Below are 18887 nucleotides of genomic sequence, written 5' to 3' on the forward strand. Positions count from 1 at the left end.
AACTCTAAAGTAATTGACTGTTTCTAAAATATTAAACTCTGAATCTAATTGGGTGTTTTCAAATTATGATATTTTTACTTCATATTCAACTCCAAATGTAACTGGGTATATTTAGATTGTGGTATTTCTACTTTAAATTGAACTCTGAAGTAGCTGACTAATCTTAAAATGTTCAACTCTCAATGTAATTGGGTATTCTTTTTAATTGTGGCGTATTTTTACTTCATATTAAACCCTGAAGTAATTGACTATTTCTAAATGATTCAACTCTCAATGCATTTTTTATTATTCATATTTTTGCATTGGGTCATTGTGGTAAGAACCTCTCTCTCCCACATTAATCAAACCTCATCCATGCACAGACTCACGTCCCCACCCCCTATGCAACAGCGCCACCTAGCGCCGGTGGATCTGAACGCCCGGGCCGATCCGGTCTTCGTCAGCCAACCAGGAAAGAGGGCTTGTCTGGATCTGGACTGAGGCGGATGAGACCAGAAACCTTTGTTCTCCTCCTTCTTCCTCACTAACACGATCAATGCCGCCACCCGAGCCGCGACCTGCGTTCTCCCACCGGCGCCAATTAGCAGGAGCTCACTAATAACCGCCATTTTTTTTATGCCATAAGCATATTTATATCTTGGTGATCGGGATCGCTGCAGCCGGAGGTCCGCTCGGGGTTTTTTCCTCCCCCCCTCCCCCCTGTCAGCTGCTCGATGGAAACAAAACGAGGAACTGAAAGTGGAATCAGTCGAGGTGCGTGAACACACACGAAGAAGAATCCCAGATGTGCACGTTGACCTGTGCACATGTGGATCCACAGCATATCTCCTCTGCAGGGCTTCTACGTGCACGTTTCAGGACCGAACGTGCACCATGTTTTCTGTCGCTCCACCATTTGTCTGCATGTCTGTATTCTGCATGTGTGTTGTGTTGTGTTGTGTTGCGTTGTGTTGCAGCAGCTCCAGTGTGCAGCACCGTAGGCAGTGAGTGTGATGGATGCTGCACCGTCAGGTCAGCAGCTGAACACAAGTTCCCTCCTGCACTGTGGGTTCAGCTGCATGTCAGGGGGGTGACACACAGGTCTGCTTGTTGTGCTGCTGGAATCGAACAGTGTGCATGTGTGTTTGTGTGCGAACCACCGCCGCTGCTGCTGCTTTTACTTTTCTTTAAGCTCGCCTCGGATCATCTTATTTTTGTGTGTTTGCAGAAGTCAAACGTATCACATGCTCTTCCTGTGCAGGAGTTTGACACGTGCACACTTCCTCAAAACTCACTTTGTAGTAAGAGTACGATCACATGCACGAGCAACGGTTCTTTTCCACCGTGCAGCCCTTAAAAGATTGTGTCCACCAAAGTCTAGGGATGTCAGGATCAGTAATAACACACTTTATTTGGCTGGAACAGAAGTAAAACATTCCAGGACTGAGGCAAATAGGGTAGTCGAATGAAATGATACCATATAACATTAAAATACATCATTAAAGCAATAAAATACTAGCACGTAGGTAATAAAATGATAACTGTAATAGAACAATATTGGACAATGGACGATATAATCATGTAGACTGTTTGTTTTTGTGCAGATAAAACGATAAATCTTTGTGGATTAGTGTAGTTAATTAGATAAGCTGCACTTTATGAGAGTTAAATGTGGAACAGATCCTGTTCAGATGTTGGGATATGAATACTATGATATGATTTCATGGGGGATATTTACTCTATTTTTTAAGTGCACTTGAAATCTTGCTTAGTCATTTACCGAGTAACATCTATACTGATTATTACACATGTGTGACCTTCATATAGATAACCAAGATTATTCATATAAACTGTAGTTGAAGTGATAGACGCTCACACATTTTTAGTCATGCACAACAACAAACAAATGACCATTTACAAACAGTACATCACATGTAAAACATCATAACAACATGTACATGACACAGTCTCCGGTTCCAAAGGTCAAAGATCACGTGACTGATTTTTGCTCAGTCATGTTTCATGTGTTGTTTTATAAAATCCTGATATGATAAGGATCTGCTCTTGTTTTCTCTGACGCTGTGGTTCATTGTGGGTCTTTCAAACATCAGGTTGTTTCACTCCTCTTTGTTTCCTCCCCCCCTCTCCTCCATTTCAGGTGATGATCTCCCGTTCCGTTACCTCCGCCTCCTGGCTCCTCCCTTGCAGCTTCTGTCGGCTGCAGTGTGGCAGGTCGTGCAGCAGGGACTCGTGGATCGCTACGGGATGCTCGAGGAGTTTGTTACCATGGTGACGGAGCTGGTCCCCGAGCTGATGAGCTACAGTCAGAGAGCTCAGCTCGTCCTGGGACTCAGGGCCAGGGTCTGTATGTGTTCGCTGATACATTACACTGAGATGACACCTAATTTACCAGTTGGTCTCATTTGGAGGTGGTGTCTTCGTACACAGGCTGAATTCAAAGCAGAAGACACAACTGTAATAGCTCGCAAGTTCACAATGACCTTTATTTAAGTTCCATCAGGTGGGAAGTGTAGCAACAGGTCAAACATCGCACAAACATTAAACTGGACAATTCATAACTTAAATTAAAACAAAAACAAACCAGAAAGGCAGTGGGGGAGCTCCGAGCTCCACCGAGGCTCATTGGCCACATTATCATCAAATCGCAGATACATGTATTGAGATCAGATATAGATCATGTACACAAACTGTTTGCATTAAACATGAAATGTTCATTCTCTGATGTAGTGGAAGGAACTGAACAACTTGACTTTGATTCACAGTCTTGGTCATCATCCAGATCCGCACTAAATTCTTCCTGTTCCTATATATTAGCACTGTTCTAATGTCTGAAGGTTTTCTTTGTGTTATTTCTTGAGAAATTTACTGTTGAAAAAAGCCCTGTTTCACAATGTGAACAGGAATTTCACTCAGTACTGCGCCCATTTCCTCAGATGCTTAGAAGTCCCCTTATGAAACCACATAACCTCCTCCTGAGGTGCCCAGCAGAGGGTTCACAATCAGGTCTGTTTTAATGTGTGCTATTTGTCTGTGTGTGTCCCTCAAGCTGGTTCTGGAGATGTGTCGAGGCGAGGACCCGGCGGACATGCAGACCATCCAGCCTCACCTGGACCGAATCAAAGCTCCTGTCAGCACGGCCAAGGATCACCATGTGAGTCAAGTGCAGCTGGAGAACTGTAATTAATATGCAGTGGTTTAGTTGACTTTGTTTTCATACTTTGTGTGTGTGTGTGTCAGGTGACCATCAACCAGGTGGAAGAGTCTGAGGTGAACTTTGTGGAGCTGGTGCACTCGTTACTGGAGGACCCGTCTGAAAGAAAATATTTTTTCGAGGTGAGTTGGCGCTCGCTGCTCGTGTGTTTGTTACTTTACTTCAAGCAAGAGAGGGGAAATACACACATTTACTGTTACACCTGGACAATCATTCAGTCAACCAATCAGGTAGCAGCATTGTAATACACAACATCCTGCAGACACAGGTCCAGAGCTTCATTCACTGTACAGTCGTGTGATCCTCGGAAAGTCCCATTACGAACCTACTAACAAAAGTCCTCCAGGGTTTTTAATATTCTGATGTTTAAAACATGGCAACAAGTTCAGGTACACACACTCTGATACGGTAAATAATCAGAGGAGCTACAAATTCAAGTTGAAATGAAAGCCGACTCTTCACAAATTCTCGTTCTTTTGCGTTTTGTAGGAAATCTTCCCCGTGTATTTCGGGCCAAAGTACGACGCAGCGCTGGAGATGCTGGTGTGGGAATTTATATCGAGGCTGGACGAGCTGCTGCCAGTTCCAGATTTCACACAGGTATCAGTATAGCACACACACCAGTCTCCTTAAATCCAAGCTGCACACACTCAAATACTGAAACGAAAAATTATCAATCTCACAGTGTTAAAGAACATTCCTGGATTTGTTCAGATCGCCACTAAAATTGATTCAGAGCTTTCTTGGCACATGTCCTATCCTTTCAGCGAGAGCTGTGGAAATCCATTCAGTAGTTTTTGTGTAATCCTGCAAACAAAACAACAGACGGTGAAAACATAACAAAACATAATAAACCCTTGACAAGTTTACTTAACTCTCGTCTGTTTGTCTTTGTTTGAATTTCACCAACACATCAGATAAACTAAAGCTCAAACACGTGGTGTACTTTGTCTTCTCATTTCCACTCTGCAGCTTTTCACTGTTGTCGTTCTCGAGTTGATCCACTATCATATCCCTCGTATCTCAATACAATGCATCACATTAAAGCACAATAAAAGAGCAGTTTAGTTGAGGTTAAAGTGTTATTTCTGAAAAAATATTAAAGGTGTAAATGTATACATTTGTTTCTGCACCACTGACCCAGAGACAGATGTAGAGGGGGGTAAAGCGGACGCAGGTGCACCACAGTGTCCCTATAGACTGCTCCCTCCTCTCCACCTATTTTTATACCGTGCACTTACACACACAACAAAGCTGGACTGCAGCAGTCGCACTATAGGAAACTCTAGGTGAGAGATAATGAGGGAAAATACACACAAAGCCACATCTACATGAATTACTTCTCATGTGGTGTTGATCACATTTCGAGCACTAACACAAATATCAGGAAAAAGAAAAAATGTCAAGAAAAACACGTGCACCAAAACTACAGGTGTAGTAAATAAAGGCAGTGTCACTGAAACCTGTAACCTGATCTCTCTTCTCAGTTGGCAGCTCTGCTCGGAGACGCTCCGTCATTCCTCGACGAATGTTTACAATCCTTCTTCCCCCCAGAGGACATGAAGGCTGTGCTGGAGCACCACAGAAACCTTGGTCACTTTGAGGAGAAAGGTGCGGCTGCAGGCTCACTGTGGTGTTGTTGGTGGTGAGGGGGGGGGTGTTTGTAGAAACATGATCTCCCATGATCCCACACTGCTTCACCATGTGTTCAAACCAGGTTTTTCCTTGTTGTTTTGATTGAGAGACCTTTAATAGCAGAAGTTATACACTGTACTTTTTATTTCCCTAAATAATGAGTCCCTGAGCAAAGATGACATGATAAAGTACGACTTTTAAACAATCGATTTAAGATTCACTCAGACCAACTAGTCCCCTTTATCCTCACATTTAGTTAAATTCCACTTTGGACATGTTCTTTCTCTCTCAGCGATTTGAACCAAGCCACGGCCTAATTCATCATCTTCCTCTCAACCTCAGATCCTCGATTGTTACCGATGGACGACTGCATCCTCTCCTCCCTGTCGCTACCTCCTGGGGCCAAACCTGCCACCAACACCACCTCCTCCTCGCCTCCTCTCAAAGACTCGGCCTCTCCACAGCACAAAGGGCGTCTGGATCCTCCCATCGGCGGCAGCAGCCTGGAGCTGGCGTGCAGGAGGAGCTCTGACACGATCAGACAAAGCCTCTTGGAGACAAAGGAGTGCGGCAGTTGGCAGCTGCAGGTTCGAGGTGGCGGCAGCTCTCAGGAGAGGAAGGTGCAGAACTCAATTAGCGCCGGGCCATGTGACGAAACCATAGACCTCACCGCACCCAACGAGAGCGGCGACGCAGGCTCGGCGGCCAATGGGGACGGCCAAAGCTTGAGAGGAGGGCGGGTTTTCAGGAAGAGGAAGCTGAGCGGTGGTGTGGACATTCCCGCCAAGCTGCCTGTGGACTTCCCGGCTTTTTTGTAAGAGTCCTGGAATCATTCGCTCATTTCACATGAAGACTTACCACAATTTTTCACTTCATCTTTATTTCTTGATTTATTTTTTTAGTGCATTTTTTAACCATCTACAAAACACTTTGTCCCCTCTGGCCCTAAAATCTGTTTGACATCTCTTTTCGTTTTTTCGTATAAATTCACTTCATCACAATAGTTAGATAAGATAAGACAAAACTTTATTAATCACAGTTGCCTATGAAAGTGTAAAATGAAATGATTAAATCCAAAATTATGAAATTAAAGAGTGTATACATAGTGTATACATAATATACACCTGTTAATACAGGTGGTGTGTATATATATATATACTATAAATGCAAGTGGGCTGAACTACAAATCCAAACACCTCCACAAACTTTTTCTCGATCACAAAGCCAGAATTTTTTTTCATTAATCTTTTGTGTGTTGTACAGTGATTCTTCGCTGGATGATGAGAATTCAGGTGAATCTCCTCTCATCTCGATATTAGGAGAATATACAGGTTTGTACTCTTTATATATATATATGTATATATGCGTGTGTGTATTAGTGGGTATTTGGTTCTTAAGGTTAAAATTCAGTTCTTTAGACAAACTCTTTTGTTTTATTTCAGACTCTCAGGAAGGTTCTTTCCCGGTTGTAACGGACACAAAGGTTCCCTGGTCGGACGAGGAGACGCTGCATCTGCTGGACATCTGGGGGAAGGACTCGGTGCAGCGGGCGCTGAAGGGCTGCTTCAAAAACCGCCACATATTCACACAGATCGCACACAAGATGGCGGAGAGGGGCTACATGAGAACGGTGGAACAGTGTCAGACGAGGATCAAGCGGCTGAAAAAATGTTTCCGCCAGAACAAGTGCGTATTAAATGACACCGTTTGACAGATGTATGCAGATGTTCTTTCTGTCAAAACTTGTGAGACTACAGAAAAAATCTGAAGCAACTCTTTGATAAATCTCCTGTTGTCTTCTCCCTGATCTGTCACCAGAGGAAACTCAAAGCTGGAACATAAATTTTACGAGCGGCTGGAGAGCATCCTCCGCTCCTCCGTTCCTTCTGCTCTTCCTGAAGACCCCTACAAGGTGGAGGAGGTCCCTGATGAGGACGACGCCGACGACGACGACCTGCAGTTTCTAGGGCACACGAGCCGTAAGGAAATAGGTAGCGTCACTTTTTTATAATTAGAAAAGTTCATTAAGTCATGACTGCAACTATAAATACTCTATTTTCGAATATATTTCTTTGGCTGAGCCATATTTCCGTACTGTTTACATTCATCGAAACATTAAAATGTTAATTTTACATATTTAGTATATAGTTTCTATCCTTAAAAAAAGTAATTTTCAATTCAACTCAATTCAGAAATGATCTTAACAGAAATCTAACATCAGTTTTTGTTGCCACTCTCCATTTTATTTTGCTGGTTATTTTTTTCTATTGCCTGTTTATCCTAAAAGTCCCCAAATAAACCAACATTAACCACAAAATATCTGGTTCTATTAAAATGACAGTTTGAACTTTATTATACTAAACAATGTCTTCTATATTTCTTGAGGTACTCGAAGCGTCCCGTGGACAGACATGGAGTCATTGACCCTCATACACACGTGGGGTGATGACCAGATGCAGCAGGAGCTGAGGGGGAATCACAGAACCGGACACATATTTTCCATCATCTCCAACAAGATGGCGACTCAGGGCTTCTCCCGGACGCCGGAGCAGTGCCAGACGAGGCTCAAGAGGGTGAAATCAAACTTCAGGCAATGCTACCAGAACAAGTATGTGTGTTTGCAGCAGAGAGAATGAAGGGAAACAAAGATTTCTGTTGATTTAAACGTCTTTTCTTTCTTTTTTTCTGCAGCTTGAAAGGACAGGGGCGTGTTGAGTGCAAATTTTACAATGAACTGGGGAGAATTTTAGTGAAGGACTTTGCTCCAGCAGCGCAGTTGAATGAAATCCCGGGAGAGCTCGAAGACAACGACTTCTCGACCTACTCCCACCATGAGACCGGTAAACACAGTTATTCTCTCTACTGGCTGCAGGGGGCGCAAGACAGCAGTTTAGACTGCCGTTTTCTGACTAGTTTCAGTGATGATGATTTATCCTCAGAAGATGAAGATGATGATGTTGAGCAAGGAATCTGAATTGAAGTTTAAAGCCCAAAGCAATGATTGAACAAATACATTTACAATATTTATTTGCCTTCTACAAGATTTAGTCCACAAAAAGAGCGTAATGGATACCTGAGATATAGGAAAAATTATGTTTGGGTGATTCATTCTAGACTATATGTTTATATTATTACTATAGTTATTATTATTTTGTGTAATGTTACTGGATCTTTAAATTAAATTAATATTTATTGTCCCAAAGCCCTTTTGCCTCATTATTTATTCATGTTTTTTATTTGGGTCTCCTCAGAGTCTGTTGTTGGGGTTCAAGAAGACAGGAAGAAAGTGGCCTGGACGGACAAAGAGACAGTCATCCTTCTGGAGATATGGGGAGACTCGGAGGTAGAGAACGATGGATCATGATGAAAGTCCAGCATTTTACATGATAACCTGTAAAAGTGATTTTAAATCTTTCTGTCTGTCGCCACCTTTAATATGAATTTGGCCTGTGTTCAGGTCCAGCAGTGCCTGGGACGCTACCCTCACAACGGCCACATCTTTACACAAATATCAGAGAAACTCTTAGCCAACGGTTACTCCCGCAGCGCAGACCAGTGCCACACCCGCATCAAACGGCTCAAATCAAACTATCGCCAGTGTCAAGAAAACATGGGGTACAAACAGGAAATCTCTGTTTTGTTTTCTGTGCTGTCGTCTCGACACGACGGTCAATACAACTGTCTTCACTGTCTGCAGATCATCGGGGACAGATCGAGTCGATTTCAAGTTCTACGAACTGCTGGAACAAATCCTGGACAAGCAGCCGTCGACGTCTTCCACTGTGATACCCGACTCCATCGAAATATCCGAGGACTCCAACAGTGAATCAGTGACGGAAACAGGTAAATATCCCTGTGTCCACTCGATATGAGAGCATTTACTCAGTCACAGTTTTACACAAAAGTTATCAGCATGTGTAGTGATCGTGAATATCTCTGTGTTTCTGTGGAAAGAAGGAGAAATCAGCATGTCGACAGAAAAGCCAGCGTCCGGCGTGTGGACAGACGAGCAGACGCTGTCGCTCATCAATATCTGGGGCGAGGTGGACGTCCAGAGGACGCTGAGGGGGTTCGTCCACAACGGACACGTGTATGCCGACATTTCGGGGAGATTGGAGGAGCACGGTTTCTCCAAGACCTCGGAGCAGTGCCGCTGGAAAGTCAAGGCCCTGAGGAACAACTTCCGACAGTGCTACGACAGAAAGAAGTGAGAGGCGTCTTTCTATCCTTTTTCTATGTTTCTAAATATAATCCACTATCTTGATAAAGGCTCTTATCTCCTTTCGCACCTTGTAGATCTGGGAGACGAGTAGATTACAGATTCTACAACCAGCTGGAGCAAATACTGGGCCAGGAGGCGGTTTCTATGGATGATTATGATGAACGAGAGCAACAAGCCGATCCGGAGCCAGGTACAGTCGTTTTCATCCATTTTCCTTAGCAGTGTAAGAAATGTTCCTTTAGGTAAACACTGATCCGACGTCTTCTTTTTGTCTCCGTCTGATGTAGGGATGGATGGTGTGAACACAGTGTGGACGGAGCAGGAGACAGTCGCTCTCGTTGAGGTGTGGGCCGCAGACGACGTGCAGCACAGCCTGAAAACCTGCGTCCGCAACGGCCACATATTCGTTGACATATCGGAGAAAATGACCACAATTGGATTCCCGAGGACGGCGGATCAGTGCCACTCCCGGATCAAACGGCTGAAGAAGACTTACAGGCGCTACTGCAACAGCCGGAGGTAGAAAATGAAAATCAAGGAATGATTGAATGCTTGGCTCATGGTTTCCCAGCTCACCTTTCATTCACGTCTCGTAGGAACGGAGGACGTCCTGCGGCGTTTCGATACTTCCATCTTCTGGCTCCGGTGCTTGGTGACAACACTGTTGTGCCAGACATGGACAGTTCTGCTGCTGACGCCACCTTACAGCCCTTTATGGACAAGGATCCTGACTTGTGTAGGGCTAAACATAATCACAACCATTTGTGCACATTTTTATTACACGTTTGAGCAATTTCACTGTATTTCTTATAATACAAATTACATTACAAATAATGTGTATATTTAACACTAATGTACAATAAAAAAGTCGTTGTTTCCTGCTTGCAGATGAGCAGCCCTCCACCAGCCACCTGCTGGCCGACCTGAGCAGGAAGATGCCCTGGTCAGACCAGGAGACGCGCACCCTGCTGGAGATCTGGGGCGAAGACAGCGTCCAGGTCACGCTAAGGGGCTGTCTGAAAAACCGCCACGTGTTTGAGTACGTCTCTGAGAAGATGGGCAACCGAGGATTCATCAGGACGTCGGGGCAGTGCTACACCCGCATGAAACGCCTCAAGCATGGCTTCCTGCATGAGAAGTAAGTCAAGACAATAAACTGTGATTCTTATTTATTTATTTAAGTTGTCCTGATAATCGTTGTATGTTGAAACATGAAGCAATTTTAGGTGGTTAGATATGAAACAAACTCTGTTCTTTAAAAGTGAAGCTATATGGGTACAACCATCTTGACTCATGAAGCCTTTACTGCAGCCAGCCACCAGGGGGCGATGTTTTGGCTACATTTGGAACCTGACGGGTTGTCATTATTACAGTTTTTCACAATTGTTAACACACGTTTCCAAAACAATAACGGCTTTCTCAAAAATGCACACAGAAAACTCAAAACCTCACACACAAAATGCTAAACCTGACACTCCCTTTGCAAGATGACTCTTTGCCATCAAAATGAAACTCGTGTTTTCATTTGGTACACACAGCCATATTTTCAAATGACACACACGTACCATTTATTGAGTACACACAACTAAGCATTTGCTTGCACACTTCCAAGCATTTACAGCACACTGAAGTGCAAAATTGAAAACACAATCATTGAAATGGAACACACCATATGAATGACAATGACTGGAGAATTAGCCATTTCTTCTTTTGTAAACTGTCTCAGTGTAGGCCTACTTTTTTCATAGTCAAACATAAAACAGCACACAAATATGCAGCAAAAAAAGGTTTATTTTGGTACACACAGAGAACATTACAGTACTGACACAGACAGCATGAGAATGCAAGTTCAACACAGTGGGCTACAGTGAGACACTGTTGAAAAGGAACAATATTGGATTACAGGTACAATACATGCATGTGTCAGTGCTGAATGTTTGGTACTAACAAGCACAAACTCTCGCACTAACTCCTTGATGCGTCTGTGTTCCGTTCGAATGGGACCCTGTACACTTGTTTCATCCGCATGGCATTCCAATGAAGAATACCGTCCAATGTAGAGAGACTGACGGTCTGGACATTTCTAAATGTATCTTGGTTAACCAGGATCCTAGTTTTTATTTGTCTGAGTGTGATAGCGTTGTTCTCATGAACCATATCTACAATTTCAGTCTCCTGTTCGGCTGTGAAAATGCGTGTTTCTCCACGGTGTGGTTCTCTTTCCATCTATAAATGATTTTGGTTAACGGGCGATGTGACCATGAGTAAATGTTTGTTGGCTCAACTTCTCTGTGTTTTAATTGTGACAGAAATTTGGGGGACTTGCTTGAGATAAGCTTGTTCCTCTGATCATAGGCAATGGATATGATATTTTAGGTGTTTGATGGTGACACCTAAAAAGATTTAATTAATTGTTTCCCTTCAGGGAGGATTATAAGTTCTTCAATGAGATGGAACAAATCTTCAGGAAAGAGCTGAAAGTCGACGGCTCAGTCGCAGACACGTCGGCCACAGAGGAGATGGACGACATTTCACCTGAACCGGGCCAAAACAAAGGTGGAACAAAATGGAAAAGAAAATCCACAGTCGATACAACACTGTTTTTCCAGTGTAGATATACAGAAGCAACTCATTTAGACCTACTAGTTAAAAGCTTTATAAATGTTTGTAATGCCTCTAGGCCTCTCTACAACTTTTAACATTCACTATTATTCAAATCCAATGTCGATATGATAATAATCTATGATTCCTGCTGTTTTAGCCGCCTCCAGTAACCAGTGGGTGGTTGACAGCGCTAAGCTGGCCTGGAGCGACAGGGAGACCGAGGCCCTGCTGAACATCTGGGGGAGCGAGGAGATCCAGGAGAACCTGAAGGGCTGCACCAAGAACAAACACATCTTCATCCAGATCGCTCAGGTCATGGCGAACCAAGGTTACCTGCGCAGTCCGGAGCAGTGCCAGACCAGGATCAAGAGGCTGCGTGCCAACTTCCGACACTTCCTAGAAGGCAGAAAGTGAGTGCAGGGGGGGGGGCTGGTAGTGGACATAAAGATCCATATTGTAAATACAGGTTCTCGTTTTCGGCATCCTCCTGGCGAGCTCTAAAATTCTGTCTCGTGTTTTCAGAGGGGAGAAGCAGGAGTGCAAGTACTTTGACCAGCTGGTGCAGATTTTTGGCAGCAAGTACCTAACGACCTCTGACCCCCTGGCTGAAGAAGCTGATACTGCAGGTAAGCATCATAAACAACTGAAAAAGTAAAGTAAACCTTGACAGTTTTATTTGGACGTTGATTCGTCAGTTCTGTTGCTTTGTCTCTTTTTGTACCTGAACACCTGAATACCTCACACAAATGTTGTTGCCATGGTTTCCTTCACACTATTGAATTAGCTGCCTTTCAAGGACAAACTCAACATTTTGGGGAAAGCTGTTTATTCACTGTCTTGCTGGAATCTGGATAAGATGTGTGATACCACCAGAGAAACATGTGGATTAGTGCTAAGCTAACTGTCGCCTCGCTGAATCTTACAGAAGAAAATATTGTGCATGTTGAGAATAAGGTCAAAATATAAATAATAATAGAAAGTAGATTAGAAGACATTCTTTCACTTTTAGCACATGTGTGATGATCTTTAAATATCTTCTTCTGATGATCTCAAAATACAAAAGGACATTTTTTTTTCAAATACTCAGTTTCTCACCTCTTATGTGTTTGTTCGATGTAAAATGAATAACATATTATTTCTAGTTTTGTATGACCAAATCATCTCATCCAACTCTCAGCAAGGAAGCATTTCCCAAGATGTCAAACAGTCCCTTTAAACATGTCTTTGCTGCATTTACTATAGATTCTAATCAATAGATTTTCTATTTCTATAGTATATTTTTAGTAAAACAGCTAGTGCTATACAAGCTCATTTAGACGCCCGCCCACCCCCCTCCTTTTAAACCTGTTACTGGTCACCGTCATGTTTACAATTGAAATATTTTCTGTCTATACCAGAGTCATGAGGCTGTCGAACATCATGGGGACGACACATCAGAAGCAAAACAAAGACACATTCAGAGGAGAAAAAATTACAAGGACATTAAACCAGAATCTGTGATATGTTCCGCAGTGTGTGTGTGTCTGTGTGTCTGTGTGTATGTGTGTGTGTGTTTGTTTACAGATGACAGAGCAGAGTCTGACCAGGCTCACTGGAATTTACTTTTTGCCTCTGTTTATATATACTTAAAATACTTTTACATTCTTCAGATACAAAGACCTACTTTAGGCTGTTGTGTGCGTGAGTGTGTATGTGTGTGTGTGCGTCCCTTGACTAGAGTGTAATGTGATTTTTAACTTGAGAGCCATGCCACTAATACCAGGATGCTCAGGGTTTGTTGGGACAATAGTAGAAATATCTGATCTTGATGGTGAAAGTCTGAAACTAAGTTGTCTTTTCTAAAATTTCATTATTTTGTACTTGAATTTAAAGAGAGTGACTCAAAGCACATGCAAAAAGAAAGACACGCAAGGCCTCTATCACTGTAACCACAGCCTACATTAGCTTTTTCTTTCCTGCCTCACTTGTTAAATATTCTGTCTTTGCACTTATTTGTAAATGTTTGAAATCTGACTGCTGAAAGTTTAAATTCTTTAGGTTTATTTTTTGGTGCGTGAGAATTTATTTATTTAAAGGTTCTGTTTACATGTGTGTTCCAAAGTTTTCTAATTTACTTTGAATATGTTTTTCCTTTAACATTTTTTTTTTTTTTCATGAATATGTAGAGTTTGCTGCATTCATTAAAAGAAACTTGAAATGTGACTTTTTCCATTCATTTATTTTTCTGATAAAGAAAGTGGGAGCTACAAAAAATCTTTAGAAATCATTTATCTCTAAAATTATATTGAATCTGCAGAGTAAAAAAAAAGACACAGACCAGGTGAGGCCTCACTACTGCACGAATCTTCAACAACAACAACAAATCCCTGGATCTTTGCTGCTAAATTTCCAAGCAGTCTGCTGCTACTTGTTTCCAGGTGATGTCCTGAGGCTGCCCCTGCTGGCTGCTGGTTTCCTCTGCTGATTTTGCTTGTTTACATTGTTATTTCTAAAAAAAGAAGCTTTAACCGAGCATTGGTTTTAAATGTTACCGTGTATTAACGTGTATATATTCAGTGTTTTATGTGGAGTAATCTCACGTGAGCGAGTAGCCTGCAGTGCTCCGCTCAATACTCTCTGTATTTCCTGAGGCCACACAGGATGATTTACTGCTGTTTACACTGGCTGCCGTCGGCCAGAGGTTCCGACTCTGCTCCTATTAGATAAGCTGAGGGGAAACCAGAGGCTCGTTGCCAGGCGACGACATCTAAACACGGCAACATTTCCCGGCACAAGGCCGTCATTTTGACATAATTTTATTTTGTTGACCCGAGTCCCACGCTGTTACCACGGCCATCCTTACAATACTAATAAAGAACTCTGAAGCAGGAAGGCACAGGAGGCTGTATATGGACAGGAATGTCTCCCGCGCTGTGGTCCACACTCAAATATCTAGCATCTCCATTCCGATTATACATACTGCAATATTCTAGACGTGTACTTTTGGCTTCATCCTCTGAGAAATTTGTAGTGTAGAGCCACCAAAATGTAATACTGAGGATAATTGTTATAATTTAAAAAAAACTAGTTGTTTTTAGTTGAGATATTTAGTCAAAGTCTTCTTTTGTCTCCTGCCTTTGATTAACAAACACAATTCTTTGGATTTGATGTTTTTCAGTGTGCACAGTGTCGTACAGTGTCACGCTACAATGGCAGGCTGCTTCTCTTTTCGCTCTCTTTCATCCAAACAATGTCCACCAATGAGAAAACGTGGGGTCCGTCAACCCAAACACACCTGCTGGGTTTGTTGGCATCGACCAGCACGGCGTCAGCGGGCAGCAGCGGGGAGCCCTCCTCTATCATCACCGTGTAGACTCTGCGAGGTCTCCTGGAGTTCATGCACAGATCACACTGAACCTGGTGCTGGACAGGAGGCGGCTCCAGCTCCTCCTGCAGCCTCCTCAGCTCTGACCGGGGAATCATGGTGACTGCATTTTTCTCCAGGAAAACATCGGCCCCTTCCTCCCCTGCGCCGTACTCCACATCCACCACCATGCCATTGCTGCAGCTTTCTCTTTCCTCCTCATCTTTCCCATTTCCCTCCTCAGGCTGCTTATTATTGTCCTTTCTGATGAACACCACTGGAATCATCTCCACTCCTCCGCTCAGTTTGAATTTCAAAAGGCTCAGTTGGTGGCAGTAGCAGTCTCCCCAAACCACCTGACATCACAAAGCAGAAGTGTCGCTTTGATACATCATGTTAATATTTGACCAAATCTGTCACATTTTACCTTCATGTCTTTGCAGCTACTCACCCTACAACATAACAGAGTAATGCAGAACACAAACATGGAAACTGGAACACTGACGATAGTGAGCTGAAAAATAACATTTGTGAGAAAATCAGATATAATCCACCTATAAATTATTTTTTAACCTCTACATTTTTTCTTCGAAGGTCTACAACGCCGCGGACAGCACATGAACAAAACTAGAAAATACAAAATAAGAGATTTCACTAAGATTACACACAATTACACATTTAACTGTCTAATTATTCATTTGTAATGGACAGTCTTACCCAAGTTATCATGACGGTCCGAAGGGTGGAGCTACGTTTTTCTACAAGGGAGAGGACTGTAGGGAGACAAGGCTACACACACACACACACACACACACACACACACACACACACACACACACACACACACACACACACACAAACACACAGACTTAAACTAAAAAAGTCACCAAATGTTGAAATTGAAGAAGTTCTTGCTCATTGTATACTTTATCAATCAATTTGTCAATTTTTCTCTGAATACATTTTACCTTCTCGTAAACGAGGCTGTTTCCAGCTCCAACCTAAAACAGACAGGGAAACTTCAAACACTGTAAAATATACAGTATGTTGTTTTATTATACTTTTTAGTTTTAAATGTGAGCGACTCACACATCCAGTGCTGTTGTCCTCTCCTTCACACAAACAGGAATCTGGGATCACAAGCCCCCAGTCCTGATAGCCTGCAAGTCCACAACATTTAAACTGGGCCACACACACACACACACACACCCATAAGAACATGTTAAAAAACTTTCAAATACAATAAATTAGTCTGATTTCCTTACCTCAGCCTGCCAGCGGTAAACGTTACTGAGCATGGTACAGTTCTTATCATTCACATGAGATTCAGATATTTCCGGTATGTCACTCAGAGGGATCAGTTCCAGGTAGCGATCTTTAAATGCTTCTATGTCCTGCAGGCGTATAGAAAGACCTACGATTATTTATAAGTCCATGTACAGGTACATCTATCCATTCTAACATGCTATGTCCTTCTAAAAATCTTGAATCAACTTAGTAGGTTTTTCAAAAACTTTAAGCCTCATTTCACGATCCTCCTCAGTAGATGGAGTTGCTCACCTGTCATCGCGAGAAAAGCGATTAAATACATTTCCCCAAAACTTCAAACTTTTGCATCAAAGGATTTCACAATGTGGATGAAAGCTCTGGAAAAAAGCCTCTGTAGTAACTAGTAAGCCAACCCTGGGTCAATTCAGCTGAACCATATCCTGCATAAAGATGGATGACTTGACAGCTCCCAAAAGTGAAGCCAAATCATCTGGATCGCCCCCTGGTGGCTGGCTGCAGTCGATGTCAAAAAACCCTCCTCCTCTACGTTAGTGGATTGGACCAAACTAAAAAGTCCAAGCACACGTCAAATAATATTTCTCAAAGATGGTGTCTGACATTTCGATGCTATAAAGAAACAAGTTAAACCCTCATGATTGAAAGCTGAGAACTTGTGATTGGTTAAACGAGTGAATCGACAGGACAGGACGACTGCTACCGAACAGACTATGGCTCCAAATAACGCTAAAAAATGGCAAGACCCATGATCCAAGATATTTTCGCTTTCTAGATAGTGGGAGGAAGTGGAGACGGGTTGACCATCTTTGTTTACATTTTTTTGAGCTATATAATCAAAAGTGGGATTTACTAACCTGATTCTCTTTCTCCCAAGTGATTGCAAAGGAAACGGACATAGCCACAAACATGCCAAAGATCGCAAACACTGACTGTGACAACAAAAGAGAGGAACGTGAGTTTAATGCAGTTTTTACTCTGGGTAAACACACACACAGAAAGAGTTACAAACCAGTGGTGTGTAAAAGATCCTCTTTATCCAGATGTTCAGCAGTAGCATGAAACAGATGGACACAGCCATGCCAGTGCACAGAGTCACCAGAAAGGTCTCCTGGGTCAGCCTGGACTGCAGAACAAACCACGGTCACATCAGTGTGGACCAAAACACAACACTGACTTTAGGTCTGAGTATCAAATCTTAATTGTATCAAGTTAATGTTTTATTTGATGAGATATAGCTTCCAAATACTGAACCAAATCGCATGTGTTGCATCAATATTAGTCATATTTGTGGCTGCTACTTAAAGCATCTATTATTTGTATATATATTTACTTGTGATCTTACAAATGGTTTTCGAAACGCATTTGATCTCTCCTTAATTGAGGAAATCATGTAGGATATATGTGCGTTAATACTGTAATTATAATAAAGATAATATGCCTGAGTGGTTTTACCTCCTCACTGTGTCCACATTCAAAGCTCTGGTTGTTTAGGAGATGTCCCGATTCCTTCAAAATGAACATCACCACAGCCAACACCTAGAAAACAACATTACCATAGCAACCATGTAGAATAGGAAAGTAATTTAATTCTTATTAAATGTGATGGAAAGTAACAAAGTATTTGATCCTATCCATCTATCTTTCTATCTAGTGAATAAAACACTAACCAAATATACCAGCACCAGCCCAGTAGCAGTCCACAGTCCTGCGCTGGGTGTCCTGTAAACCTTCTGTCTCTTGTCGTCCATGTCTTCACAGGTTTGATTCCCCAGCTGCCTGCACCCTGTTGTCACTGTGAGAGCGGACAGATGTTTCACTGTGAGTTAAGGGACGAGAGGGTGTCTTCCTGTCCAGACTCCGCCTCTTAAAGAGACTGAGAGCACATCCAGGCTTCTAGACCCTCGAGGGGACGAAATATTTGTGATGCTAGATTACAATGAACCAATTATATTTGACCACTAGGGGGCGCCAGTGAATAGCTAAACTTGGTTTTGTTTTACAGTGGCTGGAAAGACCTTAAAACTCTTATTTAAATGCCACAGTAGTCGTCCAGTAAATCTCGAAGTTCTAAACACACTCAGTGGCACAGCAAAAGTACTGACTATTATATTATTTATTATAGTATTTACTTTTTCCCATACATTATTGAGTATTTAATAAATATTGTCAGTGTGGTCTCGACTTGTTTCTATGGGCAGTCAGTTCGGTTGTGTTGTCCATGAACCCACTCCATGTAAAACACTAACGGTGCACTCAAACAGACACACATATACACATATATACACACACAATTGTCAAACGATGGGATAGTAATTATGTGTCTAAATCTGACGGAACGTCCAAACCACCAGTTCCTGGCAATGTGTGTGTGTGTGTGCATGCATAGGGAGGCCGAGCAGTGCCTCAGGACCTGCCCTCACCGGTCCACTTCGCCCACAGCTCTCAGCCTCACACACTGTTTTCTCTTCAGTCAGACCAGATCCGACCTCCATGTTTGTTTTCGCAGATTTAACCAACAATCTTCGTACGTGGGAAATATCAGTTACCCACCAGAGTAATTTAACTTAACATTAATTAGAGTCTCC

General features: G+C 42.5%; 2 protein-coding genes across 2 annotated transcripts; one reads left to right on the top strand and one right to left on the bottom strand.

Moving 5' to 3' along the window:
* The first annotated feature begins 513 nt into the window (after positions 1-513).
* On the top strand, positions 514-13801 carry LOC133005737 (uncharacterized). The gene is made up of 24 exons (XM_061075514.1): positions 514-753; positions 2138-2340; positions 3047-3151; positions 3238-3333; positions 3701-3811; positions 4699-4822; positions 5189-5660; positions 6110-6177; positions 6289-6532; positions 6665-6837; positions 7232-7454; positions 7538-7686; positions 8098-8189; positions 8304-8461; positions 8544-8689; positions 8801-9053; positions 9143-9258; positions 9356-9587; positions 9665-9804; positions 9957-10206; positions 11494-11624; positions 11830-12082; positions 12195-12298; positions 13070-13801. Exons 1-24 carry the CDS (start codon positions 714-716, stop codon positions 13075-13077), a joined length of 3891 nt encoding a protein of 1296 aa, XP_060931497.1. The 5' UTR covers positions 514-713; the 3' UTR covers positions 13078-13801.
* Positions 13802-13871: 70 nt separating this feature from the next.
* Positions 13872-18095, bottom strand: LOC133005746 (uncharacterized). Its single transcript, XM_061075526.1, has 10 exons — positions 17970-18095; positions 17755-17838; positions 17312-17425; positions 17157-17231; positions 16281-16409; positions 16105-16197; positions 15984-16016; positions 15733-15804; positions 15467-15529; positions 13872-15371 (listed from the first exon to the last, which is right to left on the bottom strand). Exons 1-10 carry the CDS (start codon positions 18048-18050, stop codon positions 14856-14858), a joined length of 1260 nt encoding a protein of 419 aa, XP_060931509.1. The 5' UTR covers positions 18051-18095; the 3' UTR covers positions 13872-14855.
* Positions 18096-18887: the final 792 nt, after the last annotated feature.

The sequence above is a fragment of the Limanda limanda genome, chromosome 1 (genome assembly GCF_963576545.1).
Source record: "Limanda limanda chromosome 1, fLimLim1.1, whole genome shotgun sequence".
NCBI classification, from domain to species: Eukaryota; Metazoa; Chordata; class Actinopteri; order Pleuronectiformes; family Pleuronectidae; genus Limanda; species Limanda limanda.